Source organism: Hipposideros armiger, unplaced genomic scaffold, assembly GCF_001890085.2.
Source record: "Hipposideros armiger isolate ML-2016 unplaced genomic scaffold, ASM189008v1 scaffold_295, whole genome shotgun sequence".
In the NCBI taxonomy this organism is placed as follows: domain Eukaryota; kingdom Metazoa; phylum Chordata; class Mammalia; order Chiroptera; family Hipposideridae; genus Hipposideros; species Hipposideros armiger.
Genome location: NW_017731645.1, coordinates 1810596 through 1836937, shown reverse-complemented (window position 1 = coordinate 1836937; position 26342 = coordinate 1810596). Strand labels below are relative to the sequence as shown.

General features: G+C 44.0%; 1 protein-coding gene across 4 annotated transcripts in view; it reads left to right on the top strand.

The window, feature by feature from the left end:
• The window catches only part of NCAPG2 (non-SMC condensin II complex subunit G2), a 55750-nt gene that overhangs the window by 4753 nt on the left and 24655 nt on the right, over positions 1-26342 (top strand). Inside the window, exons 3-16 of one of the 4 annotated variants that reach the window (XM_019659116.1) lie at positions 984-1181; positions 1517-1631; positions 3369-3523; positions 5067-5201; positions 8137-8231; positions 9519-9588; positions 12508-12594; positions 14927-15022; positions 15658-15783; positions 18982-19161; positions 20240-20392; positions 23779-24001; positions 24149-24252; positions 25439-25612. In XM_019659116.1, coding sequence (XP_019514661.1) covers positions 984-1181; positions 1517-1631; positions 3369-3523; positions 5067-5201; positions 8137-8231; positions 9519-9588; positions 12508-12594; positions 14927-15022; positions 15658-15783; positions 18982-19161; positions 20240-20392; positions 23779-24001; positions 24149-24252; positions 25439-25612 — 1911 coding nt within the window. Of the gene's footprint in view, positions 1-983; positions 1182-1516; positions 1632-3161; positions 3243-3368; positions 3587-5066; positions 5202-8136; positions 8232-9518; positions 9589-12507; positions 12595-14926; positions 15023-15657; positions 15784-18981; positions 19162-20239; positions 20393-23778; positions 24002-24148; positions 24253-25438; positions 25613-26342 lie in introns of those variants that run through there. The other 3 variants (XM_019659115.1, XM_019659117.1, XM_019659118.1) reach the window with 3 other exon arrangements.

Here is a 26342-nt window from a genome sequence, read left to right as displayed (position 1 = left end):
CAGGCACGTGTTGTCACTGTGCCCCATTGCAGGGGATGTGAGTTTTAATCGTGGCTCACGGGGGCGTCCACGAGATTTCTCCACTGTGAAGCGGCTGTCTCCACCTTCGTAATGACCAGGTCATCTGGGAAGTGGTGCGACGCGCTCCCTGCCCTGCTTGCTCCTCACCGCGCTCCACACACATCAAGCATCATTGATGATTCTTGCGGGAATCAGTTATCACAGTAATGACTATGATTTCTTCTGTTTCTCCTTTGGCATTCCATGTGCTGTTAATTATTTGTATGTGTGTATGTATTGCCAGTATGGCCTCACTGATTCTCATTTTATTCTGTGGGTTATAATCCATCACTCTCTCTGTTTTGGTGCTCACATTGGCTACAGGGGGTCCCCCTAAGCTGGGTTCTCTGCCCTGTTGATAATGGCTTCCATTTGCTATATCAAAGAATGGGTGAGGTCACCTGCTCAGTGAGGAAGTGGTGGTTGGCTCAGGGGTTTGAAGCATAGTTGAGTGGCTCTCAAATGGTCCCATTGGCTAACGAGGAGAATGGTGTGTACAGACACCTGGAAGGTGGGTGTTGACGGCTCGAGTCAGGTTAGAGACCAGGCACTCAGAGTGCTAGCAGTTGGCCTGGCTGCCTTATTACCACCTGGGCCCTGGCATACTTCCGTGAACTGACCGTAGGCCTGGGGACGCTGGACACCTGCATAGACGGATTTCAGGGAGGATTTTGTGAAGTGGGGGAAATTTTAACTCTGAGAATTAGGATACTCAAGCTGAATAGGTAGGTGGAGGAGGAATCTGCTACTTTCCGCCTGATAACCTGTGTATTTTCCCTTTTAGGAATGGCTTTTAACAACTACAACCAAACTCTTGAACTTGTAACTGAGTTCGTACCTAAAATTTTCTTTTGATGCCGTTATGAAAACGATGGAACTAATTTTTTGTGCATGAAATGTAATGCTTTCTATTTATTTTATAGGAAGATGCTTCTGACCCTTTCAACCTAAATGAATTACTAGATGAATTATCAAGGAAACAGAAAGAAGAGCTATGGCAAAGACTCAAGAATTTACTCACAGATGTGCTGTTAGAGAGCCCAGTGGACGGGTGGCAGACAGTGGAGACCCAGGCTGAAGACAACATGGAGACAGACCATGGTTCAAAAATGGTAGTTTTGGTCCGTCACAAATGAAATATTCTCCCCCTTTTTTGGTTAGAAAATAATTATTTATTGTGCATAATTGAATTTTAAGTTAAGAACAAATTTAAAGTTAGAAGTCAAGAATATTAGAAACCGCTTGTAGTTTTACCCTTTTCTCGTTCTGCCATTATGAATCCAGTAATCAGTGTTGGTGTGCTTTTCCGACAGCTGCAATACAGCTTTAATTCACTTTTTAGAATAAGCTACAAGTGTGGCCTGATCTTTATAAATTTGGTAATTGTTACATTTTTTTTAGAAATTGAATTTTAAGTTGATTTTAATTAACTTGTACTTTGACTTTTTATTTATAGAAAAGAAACATAGAAATAATTCATGCAATTACATCTGTGATTCTTGCTTCTGTATCTGTAAGAAATGAACATGTAAACTATGAGGCCTTACTGGAATGTACTGTGATACTCAATGGTGAGTTGATTTGTCATAATGTGGTACATTTAGAAGTGGGGCGTCTGAATGATTCTCTGCGAAAGGGAATCAGGGCTGTGCAGCAGCAGCAGTGCCAGGAAGGTGTAACTGAGCAACCAGGCTCTACTTGGGCCAGAAAAGGAGCAAAGGAGTAGTCTCTCAAGAGCTGTCCTGAGTAATTATTGGGTTCTCAGAAAAATCATGACGCATTTTTGCAATGAAAAACATAGAAAAAATATGTCATGACTTTTCCGACAACCCAATAGTTTAGTGTAAGCTGCATACAAATGTTTCAGATGGTGGAAATATGCATTACTGAGCAACTGACTGCCATTGTTTGCAGGTTTTTCACGAATGTCTTACTTGACCTACAGGACCAATAATGAGAGCTTATTAAGGGAAAATAGTTTGAATCTAAATTTCTCAGATGGAGATAGTTTCAGTTTAGAATGGATTTTTTTTTTTTTTTTTAGCTGAGCCATCCTGCTACCTGTTGGCAGCAGCAACTCAGCTCAGACCAGGAACTGAACTGCTGCTCAGCTCGGGCTGGCCTCGAACCGCTGTTGCTCAGAGCTCAAACTCTTGAGCGAGCTCTTAACCAACTGAGCCACTCGGCCGGCCGAGATAGTGGCAGTTTAACCCAACATTTGTGATGTTGATTTTTTTTCTTTAAATATGTCGTGAACATCACCTGAGGAATAATTGTTGACTCTTGGGGAGTTTTCTTATATTAAAATTTGTATCACGGTACTTTTCAAGTTTTAACTAAAGTGTAAAACTATAGTTATTAATTTAGGAGGAATGCTAGACTAAAATAATGAAAAGATGTAAGTATAAAATACTAAATAAAATTATTGATACAGAAGTAATTTTAAGTAATGATTTTTAAGAAGAAGCTCTCATGTACCCTCGCTTCATTGTGTGACTGTAAGTGGTTTCATGTGACAAATTCTGTCGCCAAGCTTTTCATTCTCAGCATCACTTGGACTCAGTGTATCTGTGTAGTAAGCTGTTTTATTCAGAATTCTTGCATTGAAATAGCATCTTATTAAGAAGTCATCCAAAGTCAGTATAAAGATAGCTCCTAAGTGCTTTGTGAATGTTACTAACAGTGTGTTTATTTGCACAGCCTCCAAATAACTGTTTGGTGAGCTGATCAGTGCTAACACGTGGTTGTTCCCAGCTTCCCATTAACTCAGGAACTTTCCGTTAGTGAGAGTTGTTCAGATACCTGTGGGCTACAGGTGTGAGTACCTTGTGAGTGTTTGCATTGAACTCTGCAGCTTTTCTGGTAATGAGAGCACTGCAGTGCTTGTATTCATTATCGTAGTTGCTTTTACCGTTTTTCCTCCATGAGTCAGTAATTGAGGTCAGCACACCGAGGGATGGCTGTGGTGGATTCCCTGTCAGCTGACTGGACCTGGCTCTGGAGAACTGTCACCATCGTGTCGTTGGACTTAACTTGGAGGGCCTCGAAACCTGCCTCTTAAATTAGGGGCCTGGACAGCTTGCCCTCTGAGTTTCCAGTTCTGAAATCCTCTCTTCTGCTGGGCCTGCTTTCATAACAATAGGAAAACAATATTTTAATTAACATCGTCTATATTCTATAATGTACGTATGTCAATCGTTGGCAACTTAAACATAAACTGACATTCGCTTAGCAAACCTTTGTAAATCACTGTTCTCTGCATTGTTGACTCTGAATCTGCTGACTGAACAATTACTGGACTTTCGCAGGTATCTTGTACGCGCTGCCTGAATCTGAACGGAAGCTGCAGAGTTCCATTCAGGACTTGTGCGTTACATGGTGGGAGAAAGGCCTGCCTGCCAAAGAAGACATGGGGAAGACGGCTTTCATCATGCTGCTCAGGAAGAGCCTCGAGACAAAAACAGTGGGTTCACTTTCTAAACGCGAACTTGACTTAAAGAGTGCGCGTGTTCGTGTCACTTAGGAGGTGTGTTTTCTCTTGAGGGGCGTGACTGGTGGCTTCCCCAGTCAGGGTGTTTCTTAACTGCGGGATGTTCAGGGTTGGCAGTCAAGGAGGGGCAGTGGCTCCTCGGTATCGCCGTGTGCAGGCTTTCTCCTCCGTCTCCCTCATGTGTGTGCCCCTTGTCCTCCTTCATGTCACTTTATGATTGCGAGGTGACTCGTCCACTTCCGCTTTGTTGTGTGAGTTCAAGGCAGAGGGAGTAACAAGACTGACACAGGAGCCTGGGGTGAGCTGCCTGTGTCGGTGTGGTCTTCCGAGAGGCAGAGCCCACGCGGGAGTGGACAAGATGGGACGTGCCCTGTGGGGGACATCGGGGGCAGACCCAGGTGCACGTGCCCCCAGCGTGGGGTCTTTTCAGACTGCAGCCCAGGCCTGAGGACCTGCGGAGAGCATGTCTGCAGCTTGGATGGGACATGGGCTGTTTCTGTCCTTTAATCTTTGGTATGCAGTTCAGAAATCCAGAAAAAGAACATTTTTCCCCCTGTTCAAGACAACAGATACTTACATTCATCTTAGAAAATTGGGCAAGTGAAGAAAAGGGAAAATGAGGAAGATAAAAATCCATAATTCAATCACTCAAGGTGATCATTGTCATGTTAGGGATATTTAGGAATTTCTCTCTGACATTCCCCTCTTGTATCTTTCCTTATGACAGATTTCTCGAAATGAAATTCGTAGGTCAGTCGGGCAGGGGGTTTGAACTTGGAGCTCTTTTTCCTCTGTTTTCCTTTTCTTTGAACTTGGAGGCCGTAGTGCATGCTGCCTGCAGCTTTCTGGAAAGCTTGGGCCTGCCTTGAGTGTGAGCATCTGTCTCAGTCGGTTTTGTGGCACTAAGGACCCTTTTGGCTGTACCCTCAGCTAGCTATTTGACTTCCTGTGGGCTGTAGGAGTGATTGAAAACCCCTGATTATGTCAGAACTTATCCTTAAGCCATCATTGATTTATCTTTTTAAAATCTATTTTCCCTGCCTTTTTTGTTGAGCCTTTAAATCAAGACTTAATGTCTTCCTAATGGTTGACACCTGCGCTGTTTGGTACAGTAGCCACTAGCCACATGGGGCTCTTTACACTTAAATTTAAAGTTCAGAAAATAAAAAATCGGGCTCCTCAGGCACCCCAGTCACACACTTCATTGTCCCACAGCCTGATGGGGCTGACGGCTGCGCCCCTGGACTGCAGCCTCAGAATCCTCCATCGCAGGAAGTTGCTGCCCAGTGCTGGGCACCAGGGGTCCACTTGCTTTGCCTGTGTTTTACAAAAGTGTTCTCTAGGGTCGCAGGTGACATTTGCAAATTTTAAAATCTGTTTTGTCTTGTCATTCTTTCTTTTTGATGAATAATTTAGAGTTGTAATTTATAATATAAAGTATTACAGTTAATTTGAAATGTGACCTTACTATTTATTAAAAAACTCTTAACATTTTTCTTTTTTATGTCATTCCTAGGGAGCAGACATATGTCGGCTTTGGCGTATTCATCAAGCCCTATATTGCTTTGATTATGATTTGGAGGAAAGTAGAGAAATTAAAAATATGCTACTTGAGTGCTTCATTAATGTTAATTATATGAAGAAGGAAGAGGTAAATAGATTTCTCTTTTTTGGTCTATTTGTGAACTGCTTTTTAGTGCATGTTTTTCCTAAGTTCGTATAGTTAATGTTTGTATAGTTGCTGTTTGCATGTTGGCTATACAGTGTTTTTTTTTTTAAAGATTTTATTGGGGAATTGGGGAAGGGAACAGTACTGGGGAAGGGGAACATTGTGTTTTTCTAGGACCCATCAGCTCTAAGTCAAGTTGTTGTCCTTCAGTCTTAGTTGTGGAGGGTGGAAGCTCAGCTCCAAGTCCAGTCGCCACTTTCTGTCCAGTTGCGAGGTGGGGTGGGGTGGGGGAGGTGTAGCCCACCATCCCATGCGGGAGTCGAACCGGCAACCTGGTTATTAGGAGCACGCGCTCTAACCAACTGAGCCATCTGGCCACCCGTCGGCAGCTTGCAGCTGCTCAGCTCAAGGTACCGTGTTCAATCTTAGTTGCAGGGGGGTGCAGCCCACCATCCTATGTGGGAGTTGACTCAGTGGCAGCTCAGCTTGAACGAAGCTCACTGCCCATGTGGGAATCGAACTGGCAACCCTGTTGCTCAGAGCTCGTGCTCTAACCTACCGAGCCACCTGGCCGGCCTGGATATACAGTGTTTAAATGAAAGAGTCATCTTGGCTTTCAAGCTAAGATTGCACCTCATTTTTACTGCATGGCAGTATTAAGCAAACATATTACAAGTCATTGCTTATTTCCTCATTAAATCGGGTGGTAACAGGTGGCTGTGCAATCCTGGGGGAACTGAGATTGCGTTTTAAATTAAGAGTGATTAAAAATAAGGTTGAGAAAGCATTTCCCCATGGATTAGATCTGACCCTCTGCCCTCATTCCAGGCTGATTGGCATGTACTCAAAACCATCCGCAACAGTGCTTTCGACTTCTTTTTTGCTCCCATCCAGTAAATCCAAAGAGAGGCTTCTGACCCTCTGCTGCACTATCCGTCCTGGTGGCCACTCCCACATGTGGCCACTGAGCACGTGAAGTGTGGCCAGCGAGATTGTGTTCTTGAGTGTAAAATACACGGATTCAACCTTAGCATGAAAAAAAGTGTAAAATATCTTGTTAATAATTGTTATGTGTTTATTATACATTTATGTGATAATGTTGTGGATATATTGGCTTACATAAATGGATTATTAAAGTTAACCTGTTTTACTTTTCTGAAGATGATTGCTAGAGAATTAAAGGTTTCCGAGCGGCCTGCCTGGTAGTGTGGGGCAGTGCGGCTGTGCTGTGTGAGGACCTTTTGGTAGTGGCTCATTAGACGTGACCATGCTCCCATGTTCGGGGTGCAGAGAAGACTGCTGCTGCTCTTGTGCCACGCAGCCTCTGGGTTGGCTTGCTCGTGGCCTAGACACGTGTTTGAGGCAAAGGGGGAAGTCATCACTCCTCCCTGAGGGAGGTGGGCAAAGACTTCCCAGAGGAGGCGTCGGAGTCCCAGTTCTGATGCCTCTAAATGAAGAATTTGCTCCAGGTCACAGCTGGTCAGTGGTAGAGACAGAATTGGACCCGGCTTGTCCACTCCAGTGCACCATCTCCAGCCAGCCAAGGTCAAGGGCCATACGTGATTAATGACCATACTGACCAAGACCTTTGGCTTCTGGGGTCAGGAAGGCTGTTTTCAGATCCCTGTTTGTTGACTTCATGGGTCAGACTACAGCCTTGGTCAGACTACATTCAACCTCAGTGCTTCTTCCTGTAAAGTGGGAACAACAGTTAGTTTCTCACTGGTTCCTGTGAGGAGCACATGTGGTGATGCTTGCAGAGCCTTTAGCCCAGGCCGGGCAGTGCTCTGATGAGCTTATTACTGTTGACACCTCATCAGCCTTACAGAAGACACTGCATGTGTCCACGATTGTTGTGAAATCTGGGGACAGTAAAGAAGTTAAAAGTGGAGATTCAGACAAACATACTTTATATTGGCTTATCCATACTGCTGATGAATTACATTTGTTTAACTTCTCTATAGGAGCACGTATAGAGCATGGACATAGACAAGCACGTGTGAGTGTTAAAACTCTTTGTTTCAACTGACTTGCTCTTTGGAATTGAAGATATCTAAACTTAATTTCCTAATCAGTCATTAATTTGGTCAGGTCAGTTTCCAGTCGTGCTGGGTAAACGATGAATATCGGGTACTCTGCTGCCAAGTTCTTTGCAGTAAATACTGGGTTTAACTTGCCCATCGCATGCGTGGCTGCCCTGCAATGGGTGTCACCGCGTGTGGTGTGTCGGTGTCGTTGCGCAGACAACAGCTCTGTGCTGGTGAGCAGTGACGAGGCAATGGTGCTGCCCGGAGGGCACTCCTGGGGGTGCTTCTGTGCACTCAACACAGAGGACATATCCTGGCTTTTAGGTTCACATGTGTAGTCAGCGACATGTGACTGACTGTTACATGATACATGTTTGCCATTTATAATTTGGGGACTGTATGTATTTGAAAATTCTATCTTGGCAACGTCTTAGCCTTTTAACTGTACAAGTCCTCAGTTTTCTCATTTATACAAGATGAAATGAACTGATGTGCAATTCCATTCCCACCCGAGATTTCAGGCATTCCTTGATTTTAGGTTATGTGGAAATTGATGACAGAATAAAATGTGAATGGGCCATGTAACTTACCGGCTGGGCAGTGTGGTAACTGCCTGACTATGTAGCCCTGGGGTCCAGCAGGCAAGGTGCTCAGTGGTGTCTGATGCTGCGCACTCAAGTGGGGAGGCTCCCGCCCTCGTCCTGCTGCCCTGCTGTCCCCACACAGGAGTGGACTTCAGCCTGTGGGGTCTGAGTTAGAATTGTGGAGGCTTCCTTTGCTCGGAATAGCCAGTGTCAGCGTTAGTAAGCATCCAAAGAATTGTGGTTTTGTTACAGGTAATTTTATTTGGTTGCAATTTTATCATTATATCCTATTTTTTTAATTTATAGGGAAGAAGATTTCTTAGTTCTCTCTTCAATTGGAATGTAAATTTTATTAAAATGATCCATGGGACCATTAAAAACCAGTTACAGGGATTACAAAAGTAAGTATGAAAGGTGATTAATATTTTGTGCGGTCTTAATCTCGACTTGACAGATTCTATTTGACCTGACTTTTAAAAAAGTTATATTGGAAGCTTTAAAAATTAGGTCTTATATGTCAACTATAATTATATATACATATAGTCACGGGACGTGGAGTAGAGAGTGGGAATGGAGTCAATGGAGTTGTAATAGGTAAGCATGATATCGGGGATGGGAGGGCACTAGATGGGGGAGGGGGATTGTTTCTGTGTGAAGGGTAAAAAGGATAACTATTGCATTGTTCTGTACACCTGAAACTAGCAATAAAAAAATAAATTAAAAATTAAAAAAAAAATAAAAATTAGGTCTTAAATTATGTTATTTATTATGGGCTGTTGTATACGGGATAGTTTTTTCCCCTGCTATAGGAAATCATTCTTTTTCAGTAATGACATTGAAATTGAGATTTTAATTTGTGGTAGTTCTTTAAATAGTGGCATTATTTACCAGTTAACCCTCAGCCTCAGTCACAGTGAAGCTGTGTCACTAGTACTTACGATGCCATTTGGATGTCATGTCTGCTTTCCGATCTGCTGTGGCCTGAGTCGTGGAGTTTGGTGGGAAGGGCCCTGCAGGGAGAGTGCAGAGACACGCACCCCTCCCGGGGCTACCTGGGCCCACCTGGAGTCCGGCACTCATGGGAACGTTCTCTGTGCCCAGGGGCTGAGTACTTAGTCGGCACTGGAAAGTCGAACCCTCAAACTCCTGACCTGGGCCTGGTGGCTACTTCCCTCTGCTAGGCAACTGTGTAAATGTTGAGCTGAGATTTGATTCAGAATCTCTTAATTGCAAAGCTGCTGCTGTTTACGAGATGCATTCTCCTATTTCCTCATTTGCAGAATATTTGGGTTGAACCAATAGAGCCCTAACTGATTCTGAAAGCAACACTGGCATTTAAAGGAATTAGCAACCTGGCGATTTTGAAATTTTTATTTAGATTTAAATGTTTTTAAGAATTTGATTCTGGGCTTGTGTTCTCATAGTTTCATAGAAAATATTAGTAAAGTGCTGGGGAAGCCAGAACCGAGAAAGAAACAAATAGTTTGACATTTCAGTTCCTCTTCTCCTAACTTTCCTTTTTTTCTACTTTCTGCTATAGTCTGCTAACAAATCTCGGCGGTTACTTTGCAAAGCACTAGTCTCAACTGAGTTTCTTCTTCCCTAGGATAGGAGAGTACTTGAAATGATATATATTAAAAGTATAATCCTTTGAACATGCATTAACATTTAAAATTTTTTTTAAATAGATCTTTGGTGGTACACATCGCAGAAATTTATTTCAGAGCTTGGAGAAAGGCTTCAGGGAAAATCTTGGAGGTATTTTCATTTTACTACTTTTATTATAGTCTCGTTACTAAATAAGTAGTCATAGCAGGGTCACCTAAAACCTACGTTGATGCCATCTGTCAAAATCAGGCCAAATCCTGAGACTCTGTGTGATATAGTCTTCACTCTCATTTGTACTCATTTTGGGGCTTGAGCACAGCTCCAAGTTCCCATCACTCACTGAGAAGTGCAGTTGAAGTAAAAGCGAGATTTCACCCCTGTCATTTTGGTAGCTCTGGACCTGTCTGTCCAGCCATGTGTGGCTACCGGGCATTTGAAATGTGGTCAGTCTGAATTGAGATGTGCTGTAGATGTGAACAACACACCTGATTTTGAAGACCTAGTACGGAGAAAGAGGAATATAAAATAACTCATGAATATTTTTTAAAATATTGATTGCATGTTGAAATTATAGTTTTGGATATAGTGGGCTAAACAAAGTATATTATTAAAAGGATTTTTACCTGTTTCGTTTTTCTGTTTTTAATGTGGCCACTAGAAAACTGAAAATAGTGTTTGTGGCTCACCTGTTTCTGTTGGGCGGTGCTGCTTAGGAACCTCAAGCCACTTCTGTTAGTTACATTATTCTTGAGATTTAAAGACACTTATTTTGAGTGTGACTAACCTTCAGTGACTGTGTAATGTAGATATTATGAAGATACAGCTATGTAATTCACAATCAGATATTCAGAGGCACTTTTGGAAAAAAAATCAAAAGAAAGCATCTTCCTCTGATGTCCCTTATGTTTTTCTCACACTACGTTCTCAAGTATGTTTTCTTTTTTTTTTTCTTTTTTTAGCTGAGCCAGCCTGCCACCTATTGTCAGCTCAGCTCGGGCTGTGAATCAAACCGGGGACCCTGTTGCTCAGAGCTCAAACTCTTGAGCGAGCTCTTAACCAACTGAGCCACTCGGCTGGCCCTCAAGTGTGTTTCCTTTTGCCCTGAGAGTAAAATTTTTACTCTGAAGTCAAAAGGGGTCTTTCCTGTCTGGGGAGCAGACCCTGAAGTGGTGTGTGTGGACCAGAGGTTTGCAGGCAGAGTGGGAGGTTACCTGGTGTTTGGAGTTTATTCCTGCCCAGCTGGAGCTTGGCTTATACGACTGGGTCATCACTGACCTCTACTTTTAGAGGACAAATGATTATCCCTCACAGCCCCTGCTGACAACTTCTAGAAGAGTTTGACACTGTATAATTTGGGGGTGGGGGGTGGGCAAACCAGAACATCGTTCTGCATGAGATGGCAGTTTTCTTACTGCACGAAACTTGCTCACAGGAAGGAGTGTTTGTCCCCCTTTTTTCCAATAGTGGTTATAAAAGTAGGAGTTTATAGTTAAAACCTTATGATCTGACTACATCTGTGCCGACTTAGTACCAGCAGCCCCACTTCTCAGGCCCCCCTCTTCTCCCACTTTCTCAGCAAGTTCAGACGTGCCGTCTCATCTGTGTGTGCCAGTGTGCCTGTCAGAAACACGGTGACAATGCCAGACGTGTGTAGCACAATTAGCAATTCCTGGGCATTTTTTAAAATAATTAAGCCATATTTAAATTTCTCAGCTTTGTTTCAAAAATGTCTTCACAGGTTTTTTTGGAATCAGGATCCAGCAAGTCTCCCAGTGGCATTTGCCTGTGTGTCATTCGAGTCTCTTAGATCAGGGGTGTCAAACTGGCGGCCCGCGGGCCGCATGCAGCCCTCAAGGTAATTTTTTGTGGTCCACGATGCTCTGAAATAAAATGAAAATAGAAAAAATTGTTATGAAGAAAATAGCGCTTAGGGGAGATTGAGGCAATACCATACACACAATTCCCTTGTTAACCCTTTAACTACTGACGGCGAGTATACAAAAAATTACCTTGAGGGCCGCATGTGGCCCGCGTGCCGCCAGTTTGACACCCCTGTCTTAGAGCATCTGCCCTTCCCGCTGTCTCATGTTTTTAAAACCTATGCTGCTGCTGGTGAAGACACCGTTAGTTGTCCTGTAGAAGGTCCATACTCCTGGCGATTAGCCCTAAAGCTGGAGTATTTGTGGCACAAATACTGAGCATGCAGTGCCACAAATTTCGCGCACATGACAAGTGCCACAGTGTGTTGTCACCCACAGGTAGTGAAGGAAATAACGTCATAGCAGGGAGAAGAGGTTGATATTAGGGAACGCTTTCCTTCCATCCTTCCTGAAAGCCGCCGTGGCATCCAGGTGTGGCACAGGGTGCAGGACGGCAGGCCACGCCACGCCACCATGTCAGCGGGGGCTTGGGCTGGTGCTGGCGGGAGGACCCTGGTGCCCTGGCCTAAGGAGGAGCTTCCCACACCACACCCCTCCCAGTGGCGGCCATGACAGATCTCGTTCCATTCAGTTTGGAATCCTGGCCCCCACCTTCGAGGTAGTTCGGTGTCAGTTCTGGGGAGACCCAGCCTTCGGAGGTGATCCGGCCAAGGCAGACAGGCCTCCCACCCTCACGCGGTCTCTCAGTCCTGTTGGCCTGACCTAGCCTCTAGGAAGGGAGGCTTGCCCTGCTCGTTAGCACACGTTGCTGTCTCATCAAATAAGATAGAAGAAGGCTAAGTGTTCTCTGCTCTATGCAAATGAAAGGAATGCTAAGGTGTCCGCTCACACTAGAAAAGCTCTGATGAGGGGCTGGCCGAGTGGCTCAGTTGGTTAAGAGCTTGCTCAAGAGTGTGAGCTCTGAGCAACAGCGGTTCGATGCCCGACCCGAGCTAAGCTGCCGCTGAGCTGCCAACAGGTGGCAGGACGGCTCAGCTAAAAAATGAAGAAAAAAAAAGAAAAACTATGATGGAGGGGTCCAGGTTTTTCCCTCATGAAATAGAGGAACAGGTCAGACTCCTGTCCTCAGACTGCTGTCTCGTCATCGGTCAGGTCACACACACACCAAGCACTTGGCTTGTTATTCCAGGAGATTGAAAATGGCTGCATCCAGGACTTCATGCACCACGGGATTCACCTGCCGCGGAGGTCCCCAGTGCACCCCAAAGTGCGAGAGGTGAGTGCGGCCTTCACCATGCACCCCAAAAACCACGCCACATCTTTCGCTTGTGGATAATAGTTTTGTTAACTTTAAAAATTCGGTTAAGCTTTCATGGGCACCGGGTATTGGGATTCTCAGAATCTTGATATTTGGTGTCTGGCAGCTCTGTCCTGCCAGCAAAGTTTTAATTAGGAAAGGAAGGTGTACTGTTACGACATCAGAACTTTATTCTAACCACCTTAATTAAACTATTTGACATAGAATGTTCAATCATCGGTTTCTAACTGCGATTACCACTTTTTTCAGGAAAGGTGATATTTGAGATTATTTTTATTTGCGTTCGTACATTAAATTTCCATTTTGATATTCTGCAAACCAAGTGAATAATGTTTCCTTAGTTTCTCTTTATAAGATTTTGTTTCCAAAAGGTAATCTCATAATTTGGATATGAATTTTATCCTCATATTGTAAGTGGTCTGACTAAGGCTTTGTTATCAGTGCCATTATCACACGGATAGGTGTCTGGTAAGCGCAGTGGCCCTGGCGGGAGGAACTGGAAAGTCCCCTCTGTTACGTTGGTCAGCAGCGTCCTTAGCTGCCTGACGCCCTGTTTGCCTGCTGTTTGCTCGCTAGTTTGGGCAACCATGTGCCAAGAAGCTGACCAGGACAAAGGCTCTCTCTTTACTTTTTTGAGTAGTGAAATTACAGTTATTTGTAGAATGTAAACATTCTAATTAAGCTTGAATGGATAAGAAAACATTTCTTTATGTTATCAGTGATTTAGTTTGAGTTACCCAAAGATAAAGAGCCCAGAGATAACTGTGTCCCCTCGCCCCAGCCCCAGCGTGGCTTCACTAAGCTGTAGGTCAGTTGGGTCATTTATTTCACATGCGGGTTTGGTGTTTCATATGCTCTTTCGTCATGAGGAATGTGAATGGCATCGTGTTAAACTACAGATGTGAGACACAGTCACGTCACTCTTGGTGCCAAATGGCTAAAGAATGTTTTTCGTATCTGATTTTTCTGCTGTGCTAGTCTGAGTAATTAAGATAATGTAAGTACAGATGTCACCGTTTGGTAAATTTATGGAAAAATGCACATAAAGAATTAAAAGGAAGAATATTGACTTTCACTTTTCAACTGAAATGTACTCCTGAACTCTTAAGTAATGGTTATCATTGCTTATAACACATTATAGCTCCTTCCTCAAATTTTTTTTTGGATAAACATCATATTTATATGTTAAATTATTTTATTGATGTGTTGAAAGAAGCTTCAGGAAATGCTTGAGAAGTCATTTGAAATAAAAATCCCCATATTGTTGATGGAAATCTTCTAAAATTAGATCAGAGTAATGTTTGCACAACTCTGAATATACTAAAACCTACTGAATTATGCATTTTAAAAGAGTGACTTGTATGTGTTGTGAGTTATCTTAATAAAGCCGTTTGTAATTTTTTCTGTGATGTGAGCATACCTTGATACCAAAACTTGATAAATTTGTACACAAAAAACAAACTGTAGACTAATATCACATATCAAAATCAATAAAACCTCCCAAATAAAGAATTAGCAATAAAAAAAAATAATCCCCAAACTGTAGTTCTTTTAGGGTAAAGTTGATTCAGGTTCACTTAAAGTATGTAAGTTGTTTCATAACATGTTTAATTTTTTTTTATTCTGTTTTTCACCGACATAGCTTAGCTCCTGGAGGTGCTTGCTAAGTGAGGAAGTGAGGCAACTGGCTGTTGTGGGGACAGAAGCCTGTGAGGGGTCGCAGGGAGGTTCTGGCTGGGAAAAAGTGGGGCGAAAGGCCAGAGGCGTAGGCGCCCCAGGAGCAGCCCTGGTTCCCGGTGATTCGGACGTGTGGAGGCACTTGGTGTCCACGGGAAGCTCGTGCCGTGAAGGGTCACTGGGCAGTGACACTCGTTTTGAGCACGGCGTCTGTCTTTTCTGGATGTTCATTACAGGCTCTTAGAACCAGAGTCGTAGCCGGCAGGTCAGAGCCCGAATGGGCTGCAGAAACCACTTAGCTGGCTCCTTTTCCATGATCCTGGAGGTCATGGGTTATGTGGCTAATGGAAGGACGGCAGGCAGTAGAACCAAACCTTTTGATAGCCCAAGCTCATTGGCTTTTATTCCTTCACGCTTTCTTCCAGAGACTAAGCACGTTTGGTGCTCTCCACACGCCTGCCCACTGTAGCTCCTCTTAGGAAAGAATTGTCGCGACAGAAGCACGAGTGCCTGTTTCGGTGGAGAGCCCGCTCTCCTTGTGGGTTTTTTCACATAGGATCTCAGATGCTTTTTTAAAACAACGTTACCTTTGCTTTCTTCTTTTGGCTCTTAGATGCTGAGTTATTTTCACCATCAGAAGAGAGTTCGGCAGGGAGTGGAAGAGATGCTTTACAGACTATACAAGCCCATCCTATGGAGAGGATTAAAGGTGTGCATGCTAAATCGTCCATCATGCTTAGGATGTACTGATTATGCCGTTGAATTTAGCATAGTGTAATTCACAGTTGTAATAAGGCAGTGAAATAGGACTGGAGGCTGGGAGCTTTGTGAAATTTTGGGAGGGATGTTTTATTCTTTTATTAAAAGCACTTCTCTGGTGTATTAAACTCGGGTTCTGAACTGGCTTAGCGCTGACTACCCTGTTGGAAGGGGAGTCGTCACGCTAACTAAAGCAGCAGAGTTGTGGTGGCCTACAGAGCTGGGCTGGGCCATCCTGGTCCCTCAAGACCTCTGCTGGTGACTGGGAGCCAGGGTGACAACAGTGAGTCTTTACGTGAACACACAGGTAACTGGTGTCGGGAGTGGGGTATGATGGGCACTGTTTCTTAGTGACACAAGGTGGGATTTCAAGCAAGGAAATGGATCCTTCTATCTGTCGACACCAAACTGAGAGGCTTAACTTGAGGCAGGTCTCACAGGTATGGTCAGTGTCAATGTTACGATTGTCTCTAACCCCTGAGTAAGTCTATGCTGAGATCCTAGGAGCTGTACTCTAGGAACTCTGCACCGAGGCCTTTGAATGTCCTCTTGGGATTCTGAAACACTCTTTTTTCATCGTTCCAGGCCAGAAACTCTGAAGTCCGGTCAAATGCTGCACTGCTATTCATTGAAGCATTTCCTATCAGGGATCCAAACTTCAACGCTATTGAAATGGACAGTGAAATTCAGAAGCAGTTTGAAGAGCTCTATGTACGTATTTCCTGTAGTCGAGCTCCTTACGACTTCAGCTCTGCCCGGGCCTGGCGTGTGTCGGCTGTCCCGTGTCTGCCTGCGCCTTGCCTCACCCCCCACAGATGACAGTCTTTCCAGAGCATGACATTCACCAAGGGACTCCCTTCTCTCCCTGGGGCCTTCTGCAGCAGTGTGGGCTGGAGCATCCTTTTCTCTCCCTCCTCATTCCCTTTGGAACATCTCACCATTCATCACTTGATACAGTTGTAAACGTTTTAGGTGTACTCTTGTCTACCCAGCAGAGAGGCTATAATAGGGGTTGAAAACACCCCCAGGCTTGATTCCACCCCTCACTTGACAGCTGCGTAGCTCTGGGCAAGTCATCTCTTTCTCTCTATCGCTCGCTCTCTCTATCTCTCGATCTCTCTCTGTCTCTGTCTCTCTGTCTGTCTCTGAGTTGGGGATGCTGATGCTGCCTCCCGAAAAGGTGTGGGTGGCACGAATGACCACACACTGGCTGTTTTAAGGCAGGCCTACAGATGACACCTGTTGCCCTTGTTTTTCTCAGATGACTGATTTTTCAGATGAGATGCTAGGACGCAAGGATGCGACATTTATTTCCCAGGAGCACTGCGATCCTTTTCCTCTTGCTGGAGAGTGCTACCCTCTGCTTATTTCTCCACGTTCCCTTTGCGTGGTTTCCTAACACAAGCTGAAAAGTACTGTTTATCGTCCTAGTTAATGGAAAACCATTTTGGTAGTGATAGCAAAAACGCTGTGATAGTGATTGTACCCATGGCCCTCCCAAAGTCCTTTCTGACTGATTATGAAAAGCCTCAGATGTGCAGAAAGTTGAAACAATCGTATGATGGATTGAGTCTTTTCTGAGACCCTGTAACGGAGCTAATCCAATAAACTTAGCAGCAGTTGTTCCCGTGTCTTCCCCTGTGCCTTTTAACTGCTCTCTTGTACTTTTGTCTCTGTTAGTGTTTCTTAAACTTGAGGAATGTGGAGACTTTGAAGATAAAAAACTGAGGCTCTCATGAGTGTCTGTAGATGTTGCTACTCAATGGTTCTTGTAGAAAGAGCATGACAAGTGAGGTGCTGTCGTTTGAGAGAGACTGGTGACAGTGTGATTGGGTGGAGACACACAGGTGGGCCCTGCGGTCATGTGAGACTGTGGTTCTAAGGTGATGATCCAGGACACTGCTGAAGAACAATATTGAAAGTAATTCATACAAAACAATCTATAAAGCCTGTGAATTCTAACGATAGGCCCTCGATTCCTAAAGTTCTCTTCTATTTTTTGGTGTGTTTTTTCCATCTGTTTTTCTTGCTGTTTGTTTTTTCTCAAGTGACCTGTCATCTTCACTTTTCATTCTTGTTTTGGATAAAGGGCCTGGTTGGTCAGGTCGTTGCCATGGACTCTTGTCTAGTGGTGCAGTTGTGTCTTCCGTGGGCGTCCTCTGGCATGGGAAGCCAGGCGTGGTAGGCAGTGGACCGGGCTCGTCAGCAGCTGCGATTCCCCTTGGCTCTGTGACGAGGTGACGAGGCAGCTGGTGACCCCACAGTTGCCAGGTGGGGGGAGCCTCCCTTCCTGGTGGCATTGTCTTTTCTTTTTCCCTGTGTGGAGGTTATTGCTGGCTCTTCTGTGCCCTACCCCCCGATACCTATTTTGAGAACTCTTTCCAGCAGCTTATGTATTCTGGGGGCAAATGCTTATTCCACACCCCCCCACCTGTGTCCATAGAGTTGTTTGCAGCTCTTATGTCACCTGTAGTCCTGACCCTGGCTTTCGGGTGGCCTGAGCTCTGCAGGCAGGACATAGGGGTGTCTGGGTCACAACCTGTGCTGCTCCTTTCTTTCTTCATGAACCTGCCCTTTTCACTTTCTCATAGAAAGCCCTCAGTCTTTTTGTCCCCGGCATCGCTATCGCTATTATCTTGTCATTTTGGTGATTTTTAGGGAGGAGAGAGGAAGGAAGTGCTTATTTACCCTAACCTGAAGTCCGCCCCCCTTTTTTCTAATTATGGAGTAAGAATTATTTTGTTTTTAAAGTTCTATAATAGAAACTTTCACATATCATAAGTAGAGAGCCTGGTGTTTGAACCCCTGTGTACCCATAACAGGTTCAGTAGTTATGGTCCCAAGCCTAATCTGTTGGGTTGTTGGAAAAGTCATGACGTATTTTTTCTGTGGTTTTCATTGCAAAAATGTGTCATGACTTTCCTGACAACCCAGTATTTCTTCCCTCATTTTGAAGCAGATCATCTCTAAACAGTTTTGTAGGTATTGCTGAAAGATAGGGATTTTCTTTTAAGCGTAAGTATTACCGTTGTCACAACTAAAGAAAGACGAACAATGATTCCTTATTGCCATCAATATCCAGTCATTGTTTTTCAGTGGCATTTCAATGACATTTTTTCCAGTTTTGTGTGACTCTGTCTAAATGAGAGCCATATGCTATGATTGGCCGGCGTATTGTTTAAGTCTCTGGGGCTATCAGTTCCCTCTCCAGCAATCTCTCTGCTGTCTCTTTCTTTCTTGCTATTGTTGTTGAAGAAGCCCAGTTGTTCCCTTGTTTCCCTCAATCTGGGTTTCACAGAACCTGCAGTGCTGCTTATATGTTCCTCTGCCCTGTGTGTTTTCCTGTAAATTGGTAGTTAAATGTAGAGTTGATGAGAGTCATATTTTTGTGGGGTTTTGTTTGCTGTGTTTGATTCTTCCTGGAGCCGTTGTGTGCCTTCCTCAGGGAAACATAACGTCTTGTCCCTATTTGTTTTACGAGCCAACCACTGACGACGGTTGTCTGGGTTAACTCATTACAAGTAGAATCTTTATTCTGGGCTTAGTGCATTTCAGAGCTTTGGGAATTCAAGACAAGGGGTTGCGTACATAGGGTGTGTCTGATAGACCAGAGTTTGCAGACTCTACTGAATGTTGGAGCCCGTGCCGGAGGCCCTTCTGTCCGCCTGCAGCGTCCTCTGGATGGGATTGGCAGACAAGTCACCCATATACCTGGATTGTCCTCGTTCAGTACTCAGCTGCAAATGATAATGACCAGAGAGCATGAGTCTGTGCATGGCCAGTGCTTCTATAACTTGAAGTGTCTGTTAAGTTGTGAACACCCACACTCTTAATATTGTAGGTGAAGCAAACCTTGATAGAAAGGGAGCTGACTGAAGGTTTTGAAGCCTTTTCCCCTCCTACTTACAGAGCCTTTTAGAAGATCCTTACCCGATGGTCCGTTCTACAGGGATACTCGGGGTTTGTAAGATAACGTCCCAGTACTGGGAAATGATGCCCCCCACCATTCTGATTGATCTCCTCAAGAAAGTCACGGGGGAGCTGGCGTTTGACACAAGCTCAGCTGATGTGCGCTGCTCGGTCTTTAAGGTAAGACGTGAAATTACATGAGCAATATTTAGGTATGGTAGAATAATAGTGAGAAAATGCAGAGGAAGAAAAACTTAAAAATCACCTGTAATCTTACATAGATACAGCACTATTGACACTTTCGTTGTATATCCAAAGTAAGGGTTTGTACAATAAACCAAATTGAAAGTGTTTTCTACAAAAATGTCTCCTGGAGAAATAGTTTTTAGTCTGTGGAGTGGGGGGCACAGCACTTTAAAATAGGAGCTGTATGTACTTACAATTTTTTAAAGTTATTACACATTAAGACTGTCTTTTCTGGTATACTCTATGCACTTTGAATAAGAGCCTACAAAAATATCCTTTCTCCCTTCATCCAGTTTCAGCAGTTATCAGGACACATCCGGTTGTTTCATCTGTAGCCCCATCTGTTGTCTCCCATAATTACTTTGAGGCAAATTCCAGGCATTGTAATAACTCATCTGTAAATATTTAAGTGTGATTTTTAAAATACAAGGTCTCTTAAAAAAAGAAAAAATCCCTTTTCCTATTAATTGGAAAGTGAAGATGGTGGACTGCCTCAGAGCTTCCTCCAAGCTGGATCCTGGGCTGAGCTTGTCTCGGCAAGTCGCTCCGCCATCCTTCCAGGGTGCACGTGGGTAAGCCATGTGGGGTACACGTCTGAGAGACTTGGGGGCCCCGTGCCCTCTGGTTTCCATGCGGGATCGAGTCAGGAGGTACAGAGAATGAGTGTGTTAAAGGGTGCTGGGACCTTGGCTTTGGAGCCCACCCCACCAGCTGTTCTGTTTCTTTCCACCCTCAATTCCCTAAAACTTAAGAGAAAGTATTGAAATGTCATTTTGCAACCACTCTAAATCTTGTTTGAATGAAACAGTGGATAAACTGATTATCAGTCATTGAAACTATTAACTCATTAAAAGTTCATTCAAAGCTTTTTGCATGAAACTGAGAAAAGTTATTTTCTGCAGTTATGTTTATTTTACTAGCAGTTCTCATAAAAATGAAACTGAATATTTTCTTACCTGAACTTTTTTTGTTTGTTCTAATTTTGAACTCTTATCTTTCTCCTTTCTTGTAGTGTCTGCCAATAATTTTGGATAACAAATTAAGCCACCCGTTATTAGAACAGCTTTTGCCAGCAGTAAAATACAGTCTCCATGACAATTCGGAGAAAGTGAGAGTGGCTTTTGTTGACATGCTGCTTAAAGTTAAAGCTGTGAGAGCTGCTAAGGTAAGGTAAAGGTGGGTTTTCCTTAATTAAGACACAAAATAAGTAAATTTTCATCAACAAAAAGACAAAGCAGTTTTAATTTCCAGAGTTTTAGTGGTCACATTTAAACTAATTGATGTCTGGTATAGTTGACCATTCATCACTGTCATAAAATTTTGTGTTGTGATTTTCATTGAAGTTTCTAGAAATAGCATCAATGTGTGTTCTCTTTTTGAAAGACATTAATGTAAGCAGCACCTACCTTAAATTATATTTTTATCACGTGCATGAAAGTTTTTGTTGAAATATTTAAATGCTTGGCATATAGTAAGCACTTAAATATTACGTAGAAAAATGTTGAATATGAGATTTCCCCTTCCCCCACATTTTAAAGAAGGAAGCAAGGAGATATTAGTTTTATTATAATGTACATGGCGTTTTACTTTAACTCGAGTTTTCTTCAGCTTTTGGCTAAATCTTAGTTATAAGGTTCTTAACTTCATGATTATTTGATATTATTACTTGTGGGTTTTCTTCCTCCACTCAGTAGTTTTCTGAAATTTACTTTAAAATGCTGTTTCGTCACAGCATGGGATTTGGGAACAGGCTGGCGTGTCCATCAGCATAGGGTCAGCTGCACAGCCCTGTGGTGCGTTCGCTTTATGACTTAAGGCTTTGAGTGGAAAAGGAATGAGCTTAGCTGGAAATACCACTGAGACAGAAGCATCAAAGCAAGTGTAGTCGTGTGGAGTGCACCACCAGCTTATTAAACGGGGGACACAGACGTATTTGCTCAGATACACATAAAATATCCCTGGAAGGAAACAAGACCTTAGTAACAGTTGCCTGAGTTGCGGGGGATGGTAGGCCTGGCATGGGGTTCTGGGGAGGCCTCATCACTGCCAAATAACATGGATTGTTTTTTGTTTTTTTTTTTATTTTTAGCTGAGCCATTCTGCCACCTGTTGGCAGCTCAGTGGCAGCTCAGCTTGGGTCAGGAATCAAACCGGCAACCCTATTGCTCAGAGGTCGCACTCTTGAGCGAGCTCTTAACCAACTGAGCCACTCGGCCGGCCCTTCCATATAAATTTTAGAATCACCCTGTCAAGATCAACAAAAAATCCAGTTGCAATTTTGATTGAATATGTTATAACAGCTTATTAAAACTATAGTTCGGCATCTGAAAGGGAAATTTTTGGCTTAGTGTTGTGTTTGAACTGTAAATCTGTTTGCAAAGGATCATTGAGGTGATGGCTGGTGAGGAGATGGAGAGGGCACTTATTTTGGGTTTATTAATGGGTCTGCCCAAGAGAACGGGAGCGAGAGGTAAGACAGGACAGAAGTGCCTGGGGAGCTTGGGCTTAGTGTTTCAGTGAGGTGCTTCTGTTTTCTTAACCCTCTGCAACGGCAAGGCACAGAGGGGTTTAAGGTGAGGTCTCTGCAGAGGTTCGTTTGGGGCACACACTGATTCATTTTTTTTTTAAAGATTTTTATTGGGGAATTGGGGGGATGGGAANCTTTTGTTCTTCAGTCTAGTTGTGGAGGACGTTGCTTCACTGGCCCAAGTTGGCACCATCATTGCGCTCTTCCCGGGCGAGGCAGATCAGTCGCTGGTTTCTGGACAGCCGCTCACTGTGGCTGCTGGCTGCTCACGCTGGCTGCTGGCTACACATGGTAGCCCATGGTAACCCACTGCAGCAGGGGCTGTAGCCTACGCCATTGCCGGCGACTCACAGCAGCCCAGCTCCAGGTTGAGCTGTTGTTCATTTTAGCTGTGGAAGGCAGTGTCACTGGCCCTCATATGTGGGATCCTAACCGGGACCCTCTGGCATCCCAAGCCAGCTCTTAACCAAGGCACCACTCGGCCGGCCCACCCTTTCTTTTTATTTCCGTGTAAGCCATGGTAGGACTGAGGTCAGAGGGGCCAGAGCCACATATTATTCTCAAAGGCCCCAGGCAGAATAATGACTGACGCATGGTAGATAATAAAAGGGGGGTACAGGAGCGGAAGTGGGTCCTGAAGGAGGCAGGAAACTCGGATCGAGTTGCGTGTGGCTCTTTTTCAGAGGTTGGAATGACATGAAAATACATGCCAGTAAGAAAGATCCAATGGAAAATACTGGACAGACGAAATGATCGGGAGAGCCAGGTCCTTGAACAAAAGCAATTGGGTTGTTGGAAAAGTCATGACATATTTTTTCTTGTTTTTCGTTGCAAAAATGCATCATGACTTTTCCGACAACCCAGTATGTCAGTGATGGTGTCGCCTTTACACAGATGAGGAAACTGTGTTAACTCTAAGTGTTTTTACAGGATTATGAGCTGATAAGTGACTGAGACAGGATTTGAACATTTCACCATTAAAATCCATTTTCTTTCCGTTATTCTGTGATGTTTTCCTCTTGTCTTGAATTTCTTGCCTAGAAGTTTGGCCCTTTTCTGTAGGCCGTGGAGAATTTTGATGCTTTGGAGCAGAGGGCAGTAGGACACGTTTGATGTGCGCAGTTATTTGGCAGCAGTCAGGTGGACCTGAGGAGGCCCTGTGGTCATCTAGGCAAGCCAGCTGAGAGGGCCGGAGGGCATGCTGTGTGAGGGGGTGCTGCTGCGGACTGAGGGTCCTGGTGGAGCTGGGGCTTCCTGAGTGATGCCTCTATGTCTCCGACGTAGGAAATGGGGTGTCCACTTTAGCATTCTGTCAAAACTTGTACTTTTTTAAGTCAGTTTTCACATTAATGGGCCAAAAGTTATGGTGTTTTAGGCAATTTTAAAATGATTAGACGGATAATCATAGCTCTCATCTGAGAGTTTACTATGCATCAAGCATGGTGCTAATTAATTATAATTAACCCCTCAACAGCCTCATAATTAGAAACCTTATATACCATATTTCCCCATGTATAAGACGCTCCCATGTATAAGACGCACCTTAATTTTGGGGCCCGAAATTTGAAAAAAAATGTATTACATAAAGTTATTGAACTCAAGTTTTATTCATCATAAAATTCATACAACTCCTCATCACTGTCTAAACTCCCAGCCATTAGCTTGTCCTCATCTGTGTCTGATGACGAATCACTGTCTTCATACATTGCCTCGTCCTCAGCGGGAGATGGAAGTAAAAAAATCTACAACCACTGTGTAAGACACACCCAGTTTTTAGACCCCAAATTTTCCAAAAAGGGTGCGTCTTACACATGGGGAAGTACAGTATCAGGGCTTTTTAAAATAGGATTTATTCATTCTAATTTCTCCGCAGAAGGGTCGCAGATTCTGGTGTAGTCATTGGAACTGAATATTCTCGAATATAAAATGCAGTTCCTTTTGATTACACTGGAAACTTTGCCTAAAATGTTTTCAAGATGGTAGGAACAGTTGACGGTTTCCTTCTGCTTTCTGGCTTTGTACAGTTTTGGAAAATATGCCCCATGGAGCACATCTTGGTTCGTCTGGAATCAGATACCCGGCCTGTGGCTCGGCGTCTGGTGAGCCTCATCTTTAACTCCTTCCTGCCCGTGAACCAGCCGGAGGAGGTGTGGTGTGAGCGCTGCGTCACGCTGCTGCAGATGAACCACGCGGCCGCCCGCAGGTTCTACCAGCATGCGCACGAGCACACGGCCTGCACCAACATAGGTACGCGGTCCCCAGCATGCTGCGTGCCGCTCTTACTGATTTCCATAAAGAATGCTGTCATTACCTGGGATTGTAACTGTCCTTCCAGGAAGGTGACTTTGCTGCAAAAACATGTAAGTTAATGATTGCTTTTTGTAAACATTCTAGCAAAGCTGATGCATGTGATCCGCCACTGCTTGAATGCCTGCATTCAGAAGGCCATCCGAGAGTGTGGAGAGGAGGACGAGGGCCGGGAGAAGGAGAACGTGAGTGTGAGTGGGACACGCCGCCCTCATGGGTAGAAAAAGCCCTGGCCTTTGGGCAGCGGTGTCATTTCCAGAGGAAGTTAGGGTCGAGCCCCAGAGCAGGCCGCCCTAAATGTTCCACAATGCCTAGAGTTTCGAATCCAGGGCCGAAAGCCTTTATAAACAAACCACATCACTCTTTTGCTAATTTCCTTGCCGAGCCCAACCTTGGTTTATGTCTCTCACTAATTAACAGCCAAACCGAAGTGTCTTTGTCCTGTCAGCTCTTCACAAATTTGTTGTTTGTTCGTCTAAACAGTTATAAAAAGCTGGCTGGCTCCTCATTTCAGAGACCATCTTTTATTCGCACATATTAAATTGGTTTTTCTCCTATTAATCTGGTTTGTGGTCCGTTTATTATTAGTCTAGACTTAAGAACTCAAGGAGGGAAGGAAGGAATTCTCTCTCTCGCTAGCCTTAGGGATTTTTTTTTTTATTCATTCCTTTAGTATCAATACTTAAGCTAATTATTTTGGAGAATTATAAACAATGTTTTTGAAAAAATTGTGTATGTCCTTTGTGGTTCATTGTGGCCTACGGTAAACATTTAGAATGTAACGCTGACTGATGCTCCCTGCCAGTGTAAGTGGAGAATGTAAATGGGGTATAATTTAGAGCAAGCCAAGGAAGCCCATGGCGGAATGGGGTCGACTGGCACCAGCCATCACACCAGAGCCTTGTGTTACCTACCAGCCTGTAGAATGGGGGGGAGGGGGAACTCGTAACTGAGTTTTAGTAGTAATCACACTTAAGTAAATTAGGTTTTATTGTCCCCCAGTCTGTTCACGCTGAGGTTTGTGATGAGAAGTGACATCTGTTAATTAACAAATCAGGAGATATAGTAAAAGACAAAGCGTGCTTTTCCCTAGTGTGTTATGTTCTTAGGTAAAGACAATCGTTTATACATTTTGATTTTTAGAGGATTTTTAATTTATGTAGGCTTTATTTAAAGGATATAGGGTTAATTTAACAATAGATTTACCTCTTAGAGATTCTCAAATACAGAAGAGCCATGTTACATGAAAACAGACTTGATATTCTTTACATTTCTGCTTTAGGTCTAGGATTCTGAGGCGTGCTTTCAAAGGTAGTGCTGTTATCTTAGTATTTGTTATGATTCGATTCTTTCACAATAAAATTATTTGTATCTTAGGTTCTGGACAAAACCCTGTCAGTAAGCGATGTTGCTTCCATGGCTGGTTTATTAGAAATCGTTGTGATTCTCTGGAAAAGCATCCACAGAAGTATGGAGACCAACAAGGAGGCCAGAGTCTACACCATTGACAAGTTTGCTTCTGTGCTCTCCGAGTACCTGAAAGTGTTTCAGGTAAGATGGGCACCCGTGTGAGCAGGTGCACTGTAGTGACACTGGTGCAGAGCCGTCTGCCTCCCTGCCTGGCCCTGGGCCTCGTCTGTGGGAGGAGAAGGCTCCGCCAGCTCTCCCCGTGCAGGGTAGTGGGTCTCCGCCCTTCTCGAGGGCGGAGGCAGCGCGCCTTTCTGCTCCCTGTCCCCAGTCCTCAGAAACATGTCGAGGGTAAGCAGTCGGTTTTCTGTCTGGTGGATCCAGTTTGGTTGGCTGGGAATTGAGGAGGAGCTTGTGAACATCAGGGCGCAGTCCCCCCTGGTTTGTGGGCAGTTTTAGGTGTTTGACGCCACACTGCAAGCAGATAGGTTTCTGAAGTGTTCCAGTTATGTCTGTTATTGGGGCAAAGGGAACCACTTGTGTGACTAGTATTTGGATGAAGGAAGCCTCATTCCTTGACTTTTTATCTTACTTGGGAAGAAAGTTAATATTTCAAAAACAAATGAAAAGAAGACTGATAGTCAAAATGCACACTATTCCCAGTTATAAAGAGCGCGTGGTTTAAATATGGAAAGATTGCAAAGAACCTCCCATCCTGGTCAGTGTACTCGCGGCAGACTCCTTGCATGAGCCACATTTCTGTGACTCATATCTGAGCTCCTTCTGCCTCTGAAATGCAAACATGTCCTGTCCATGGAAGAAAACCACGAGGCTGCTGATGTCACAGTGCTTTTAAAGCTGGAGTGAGGAGCCA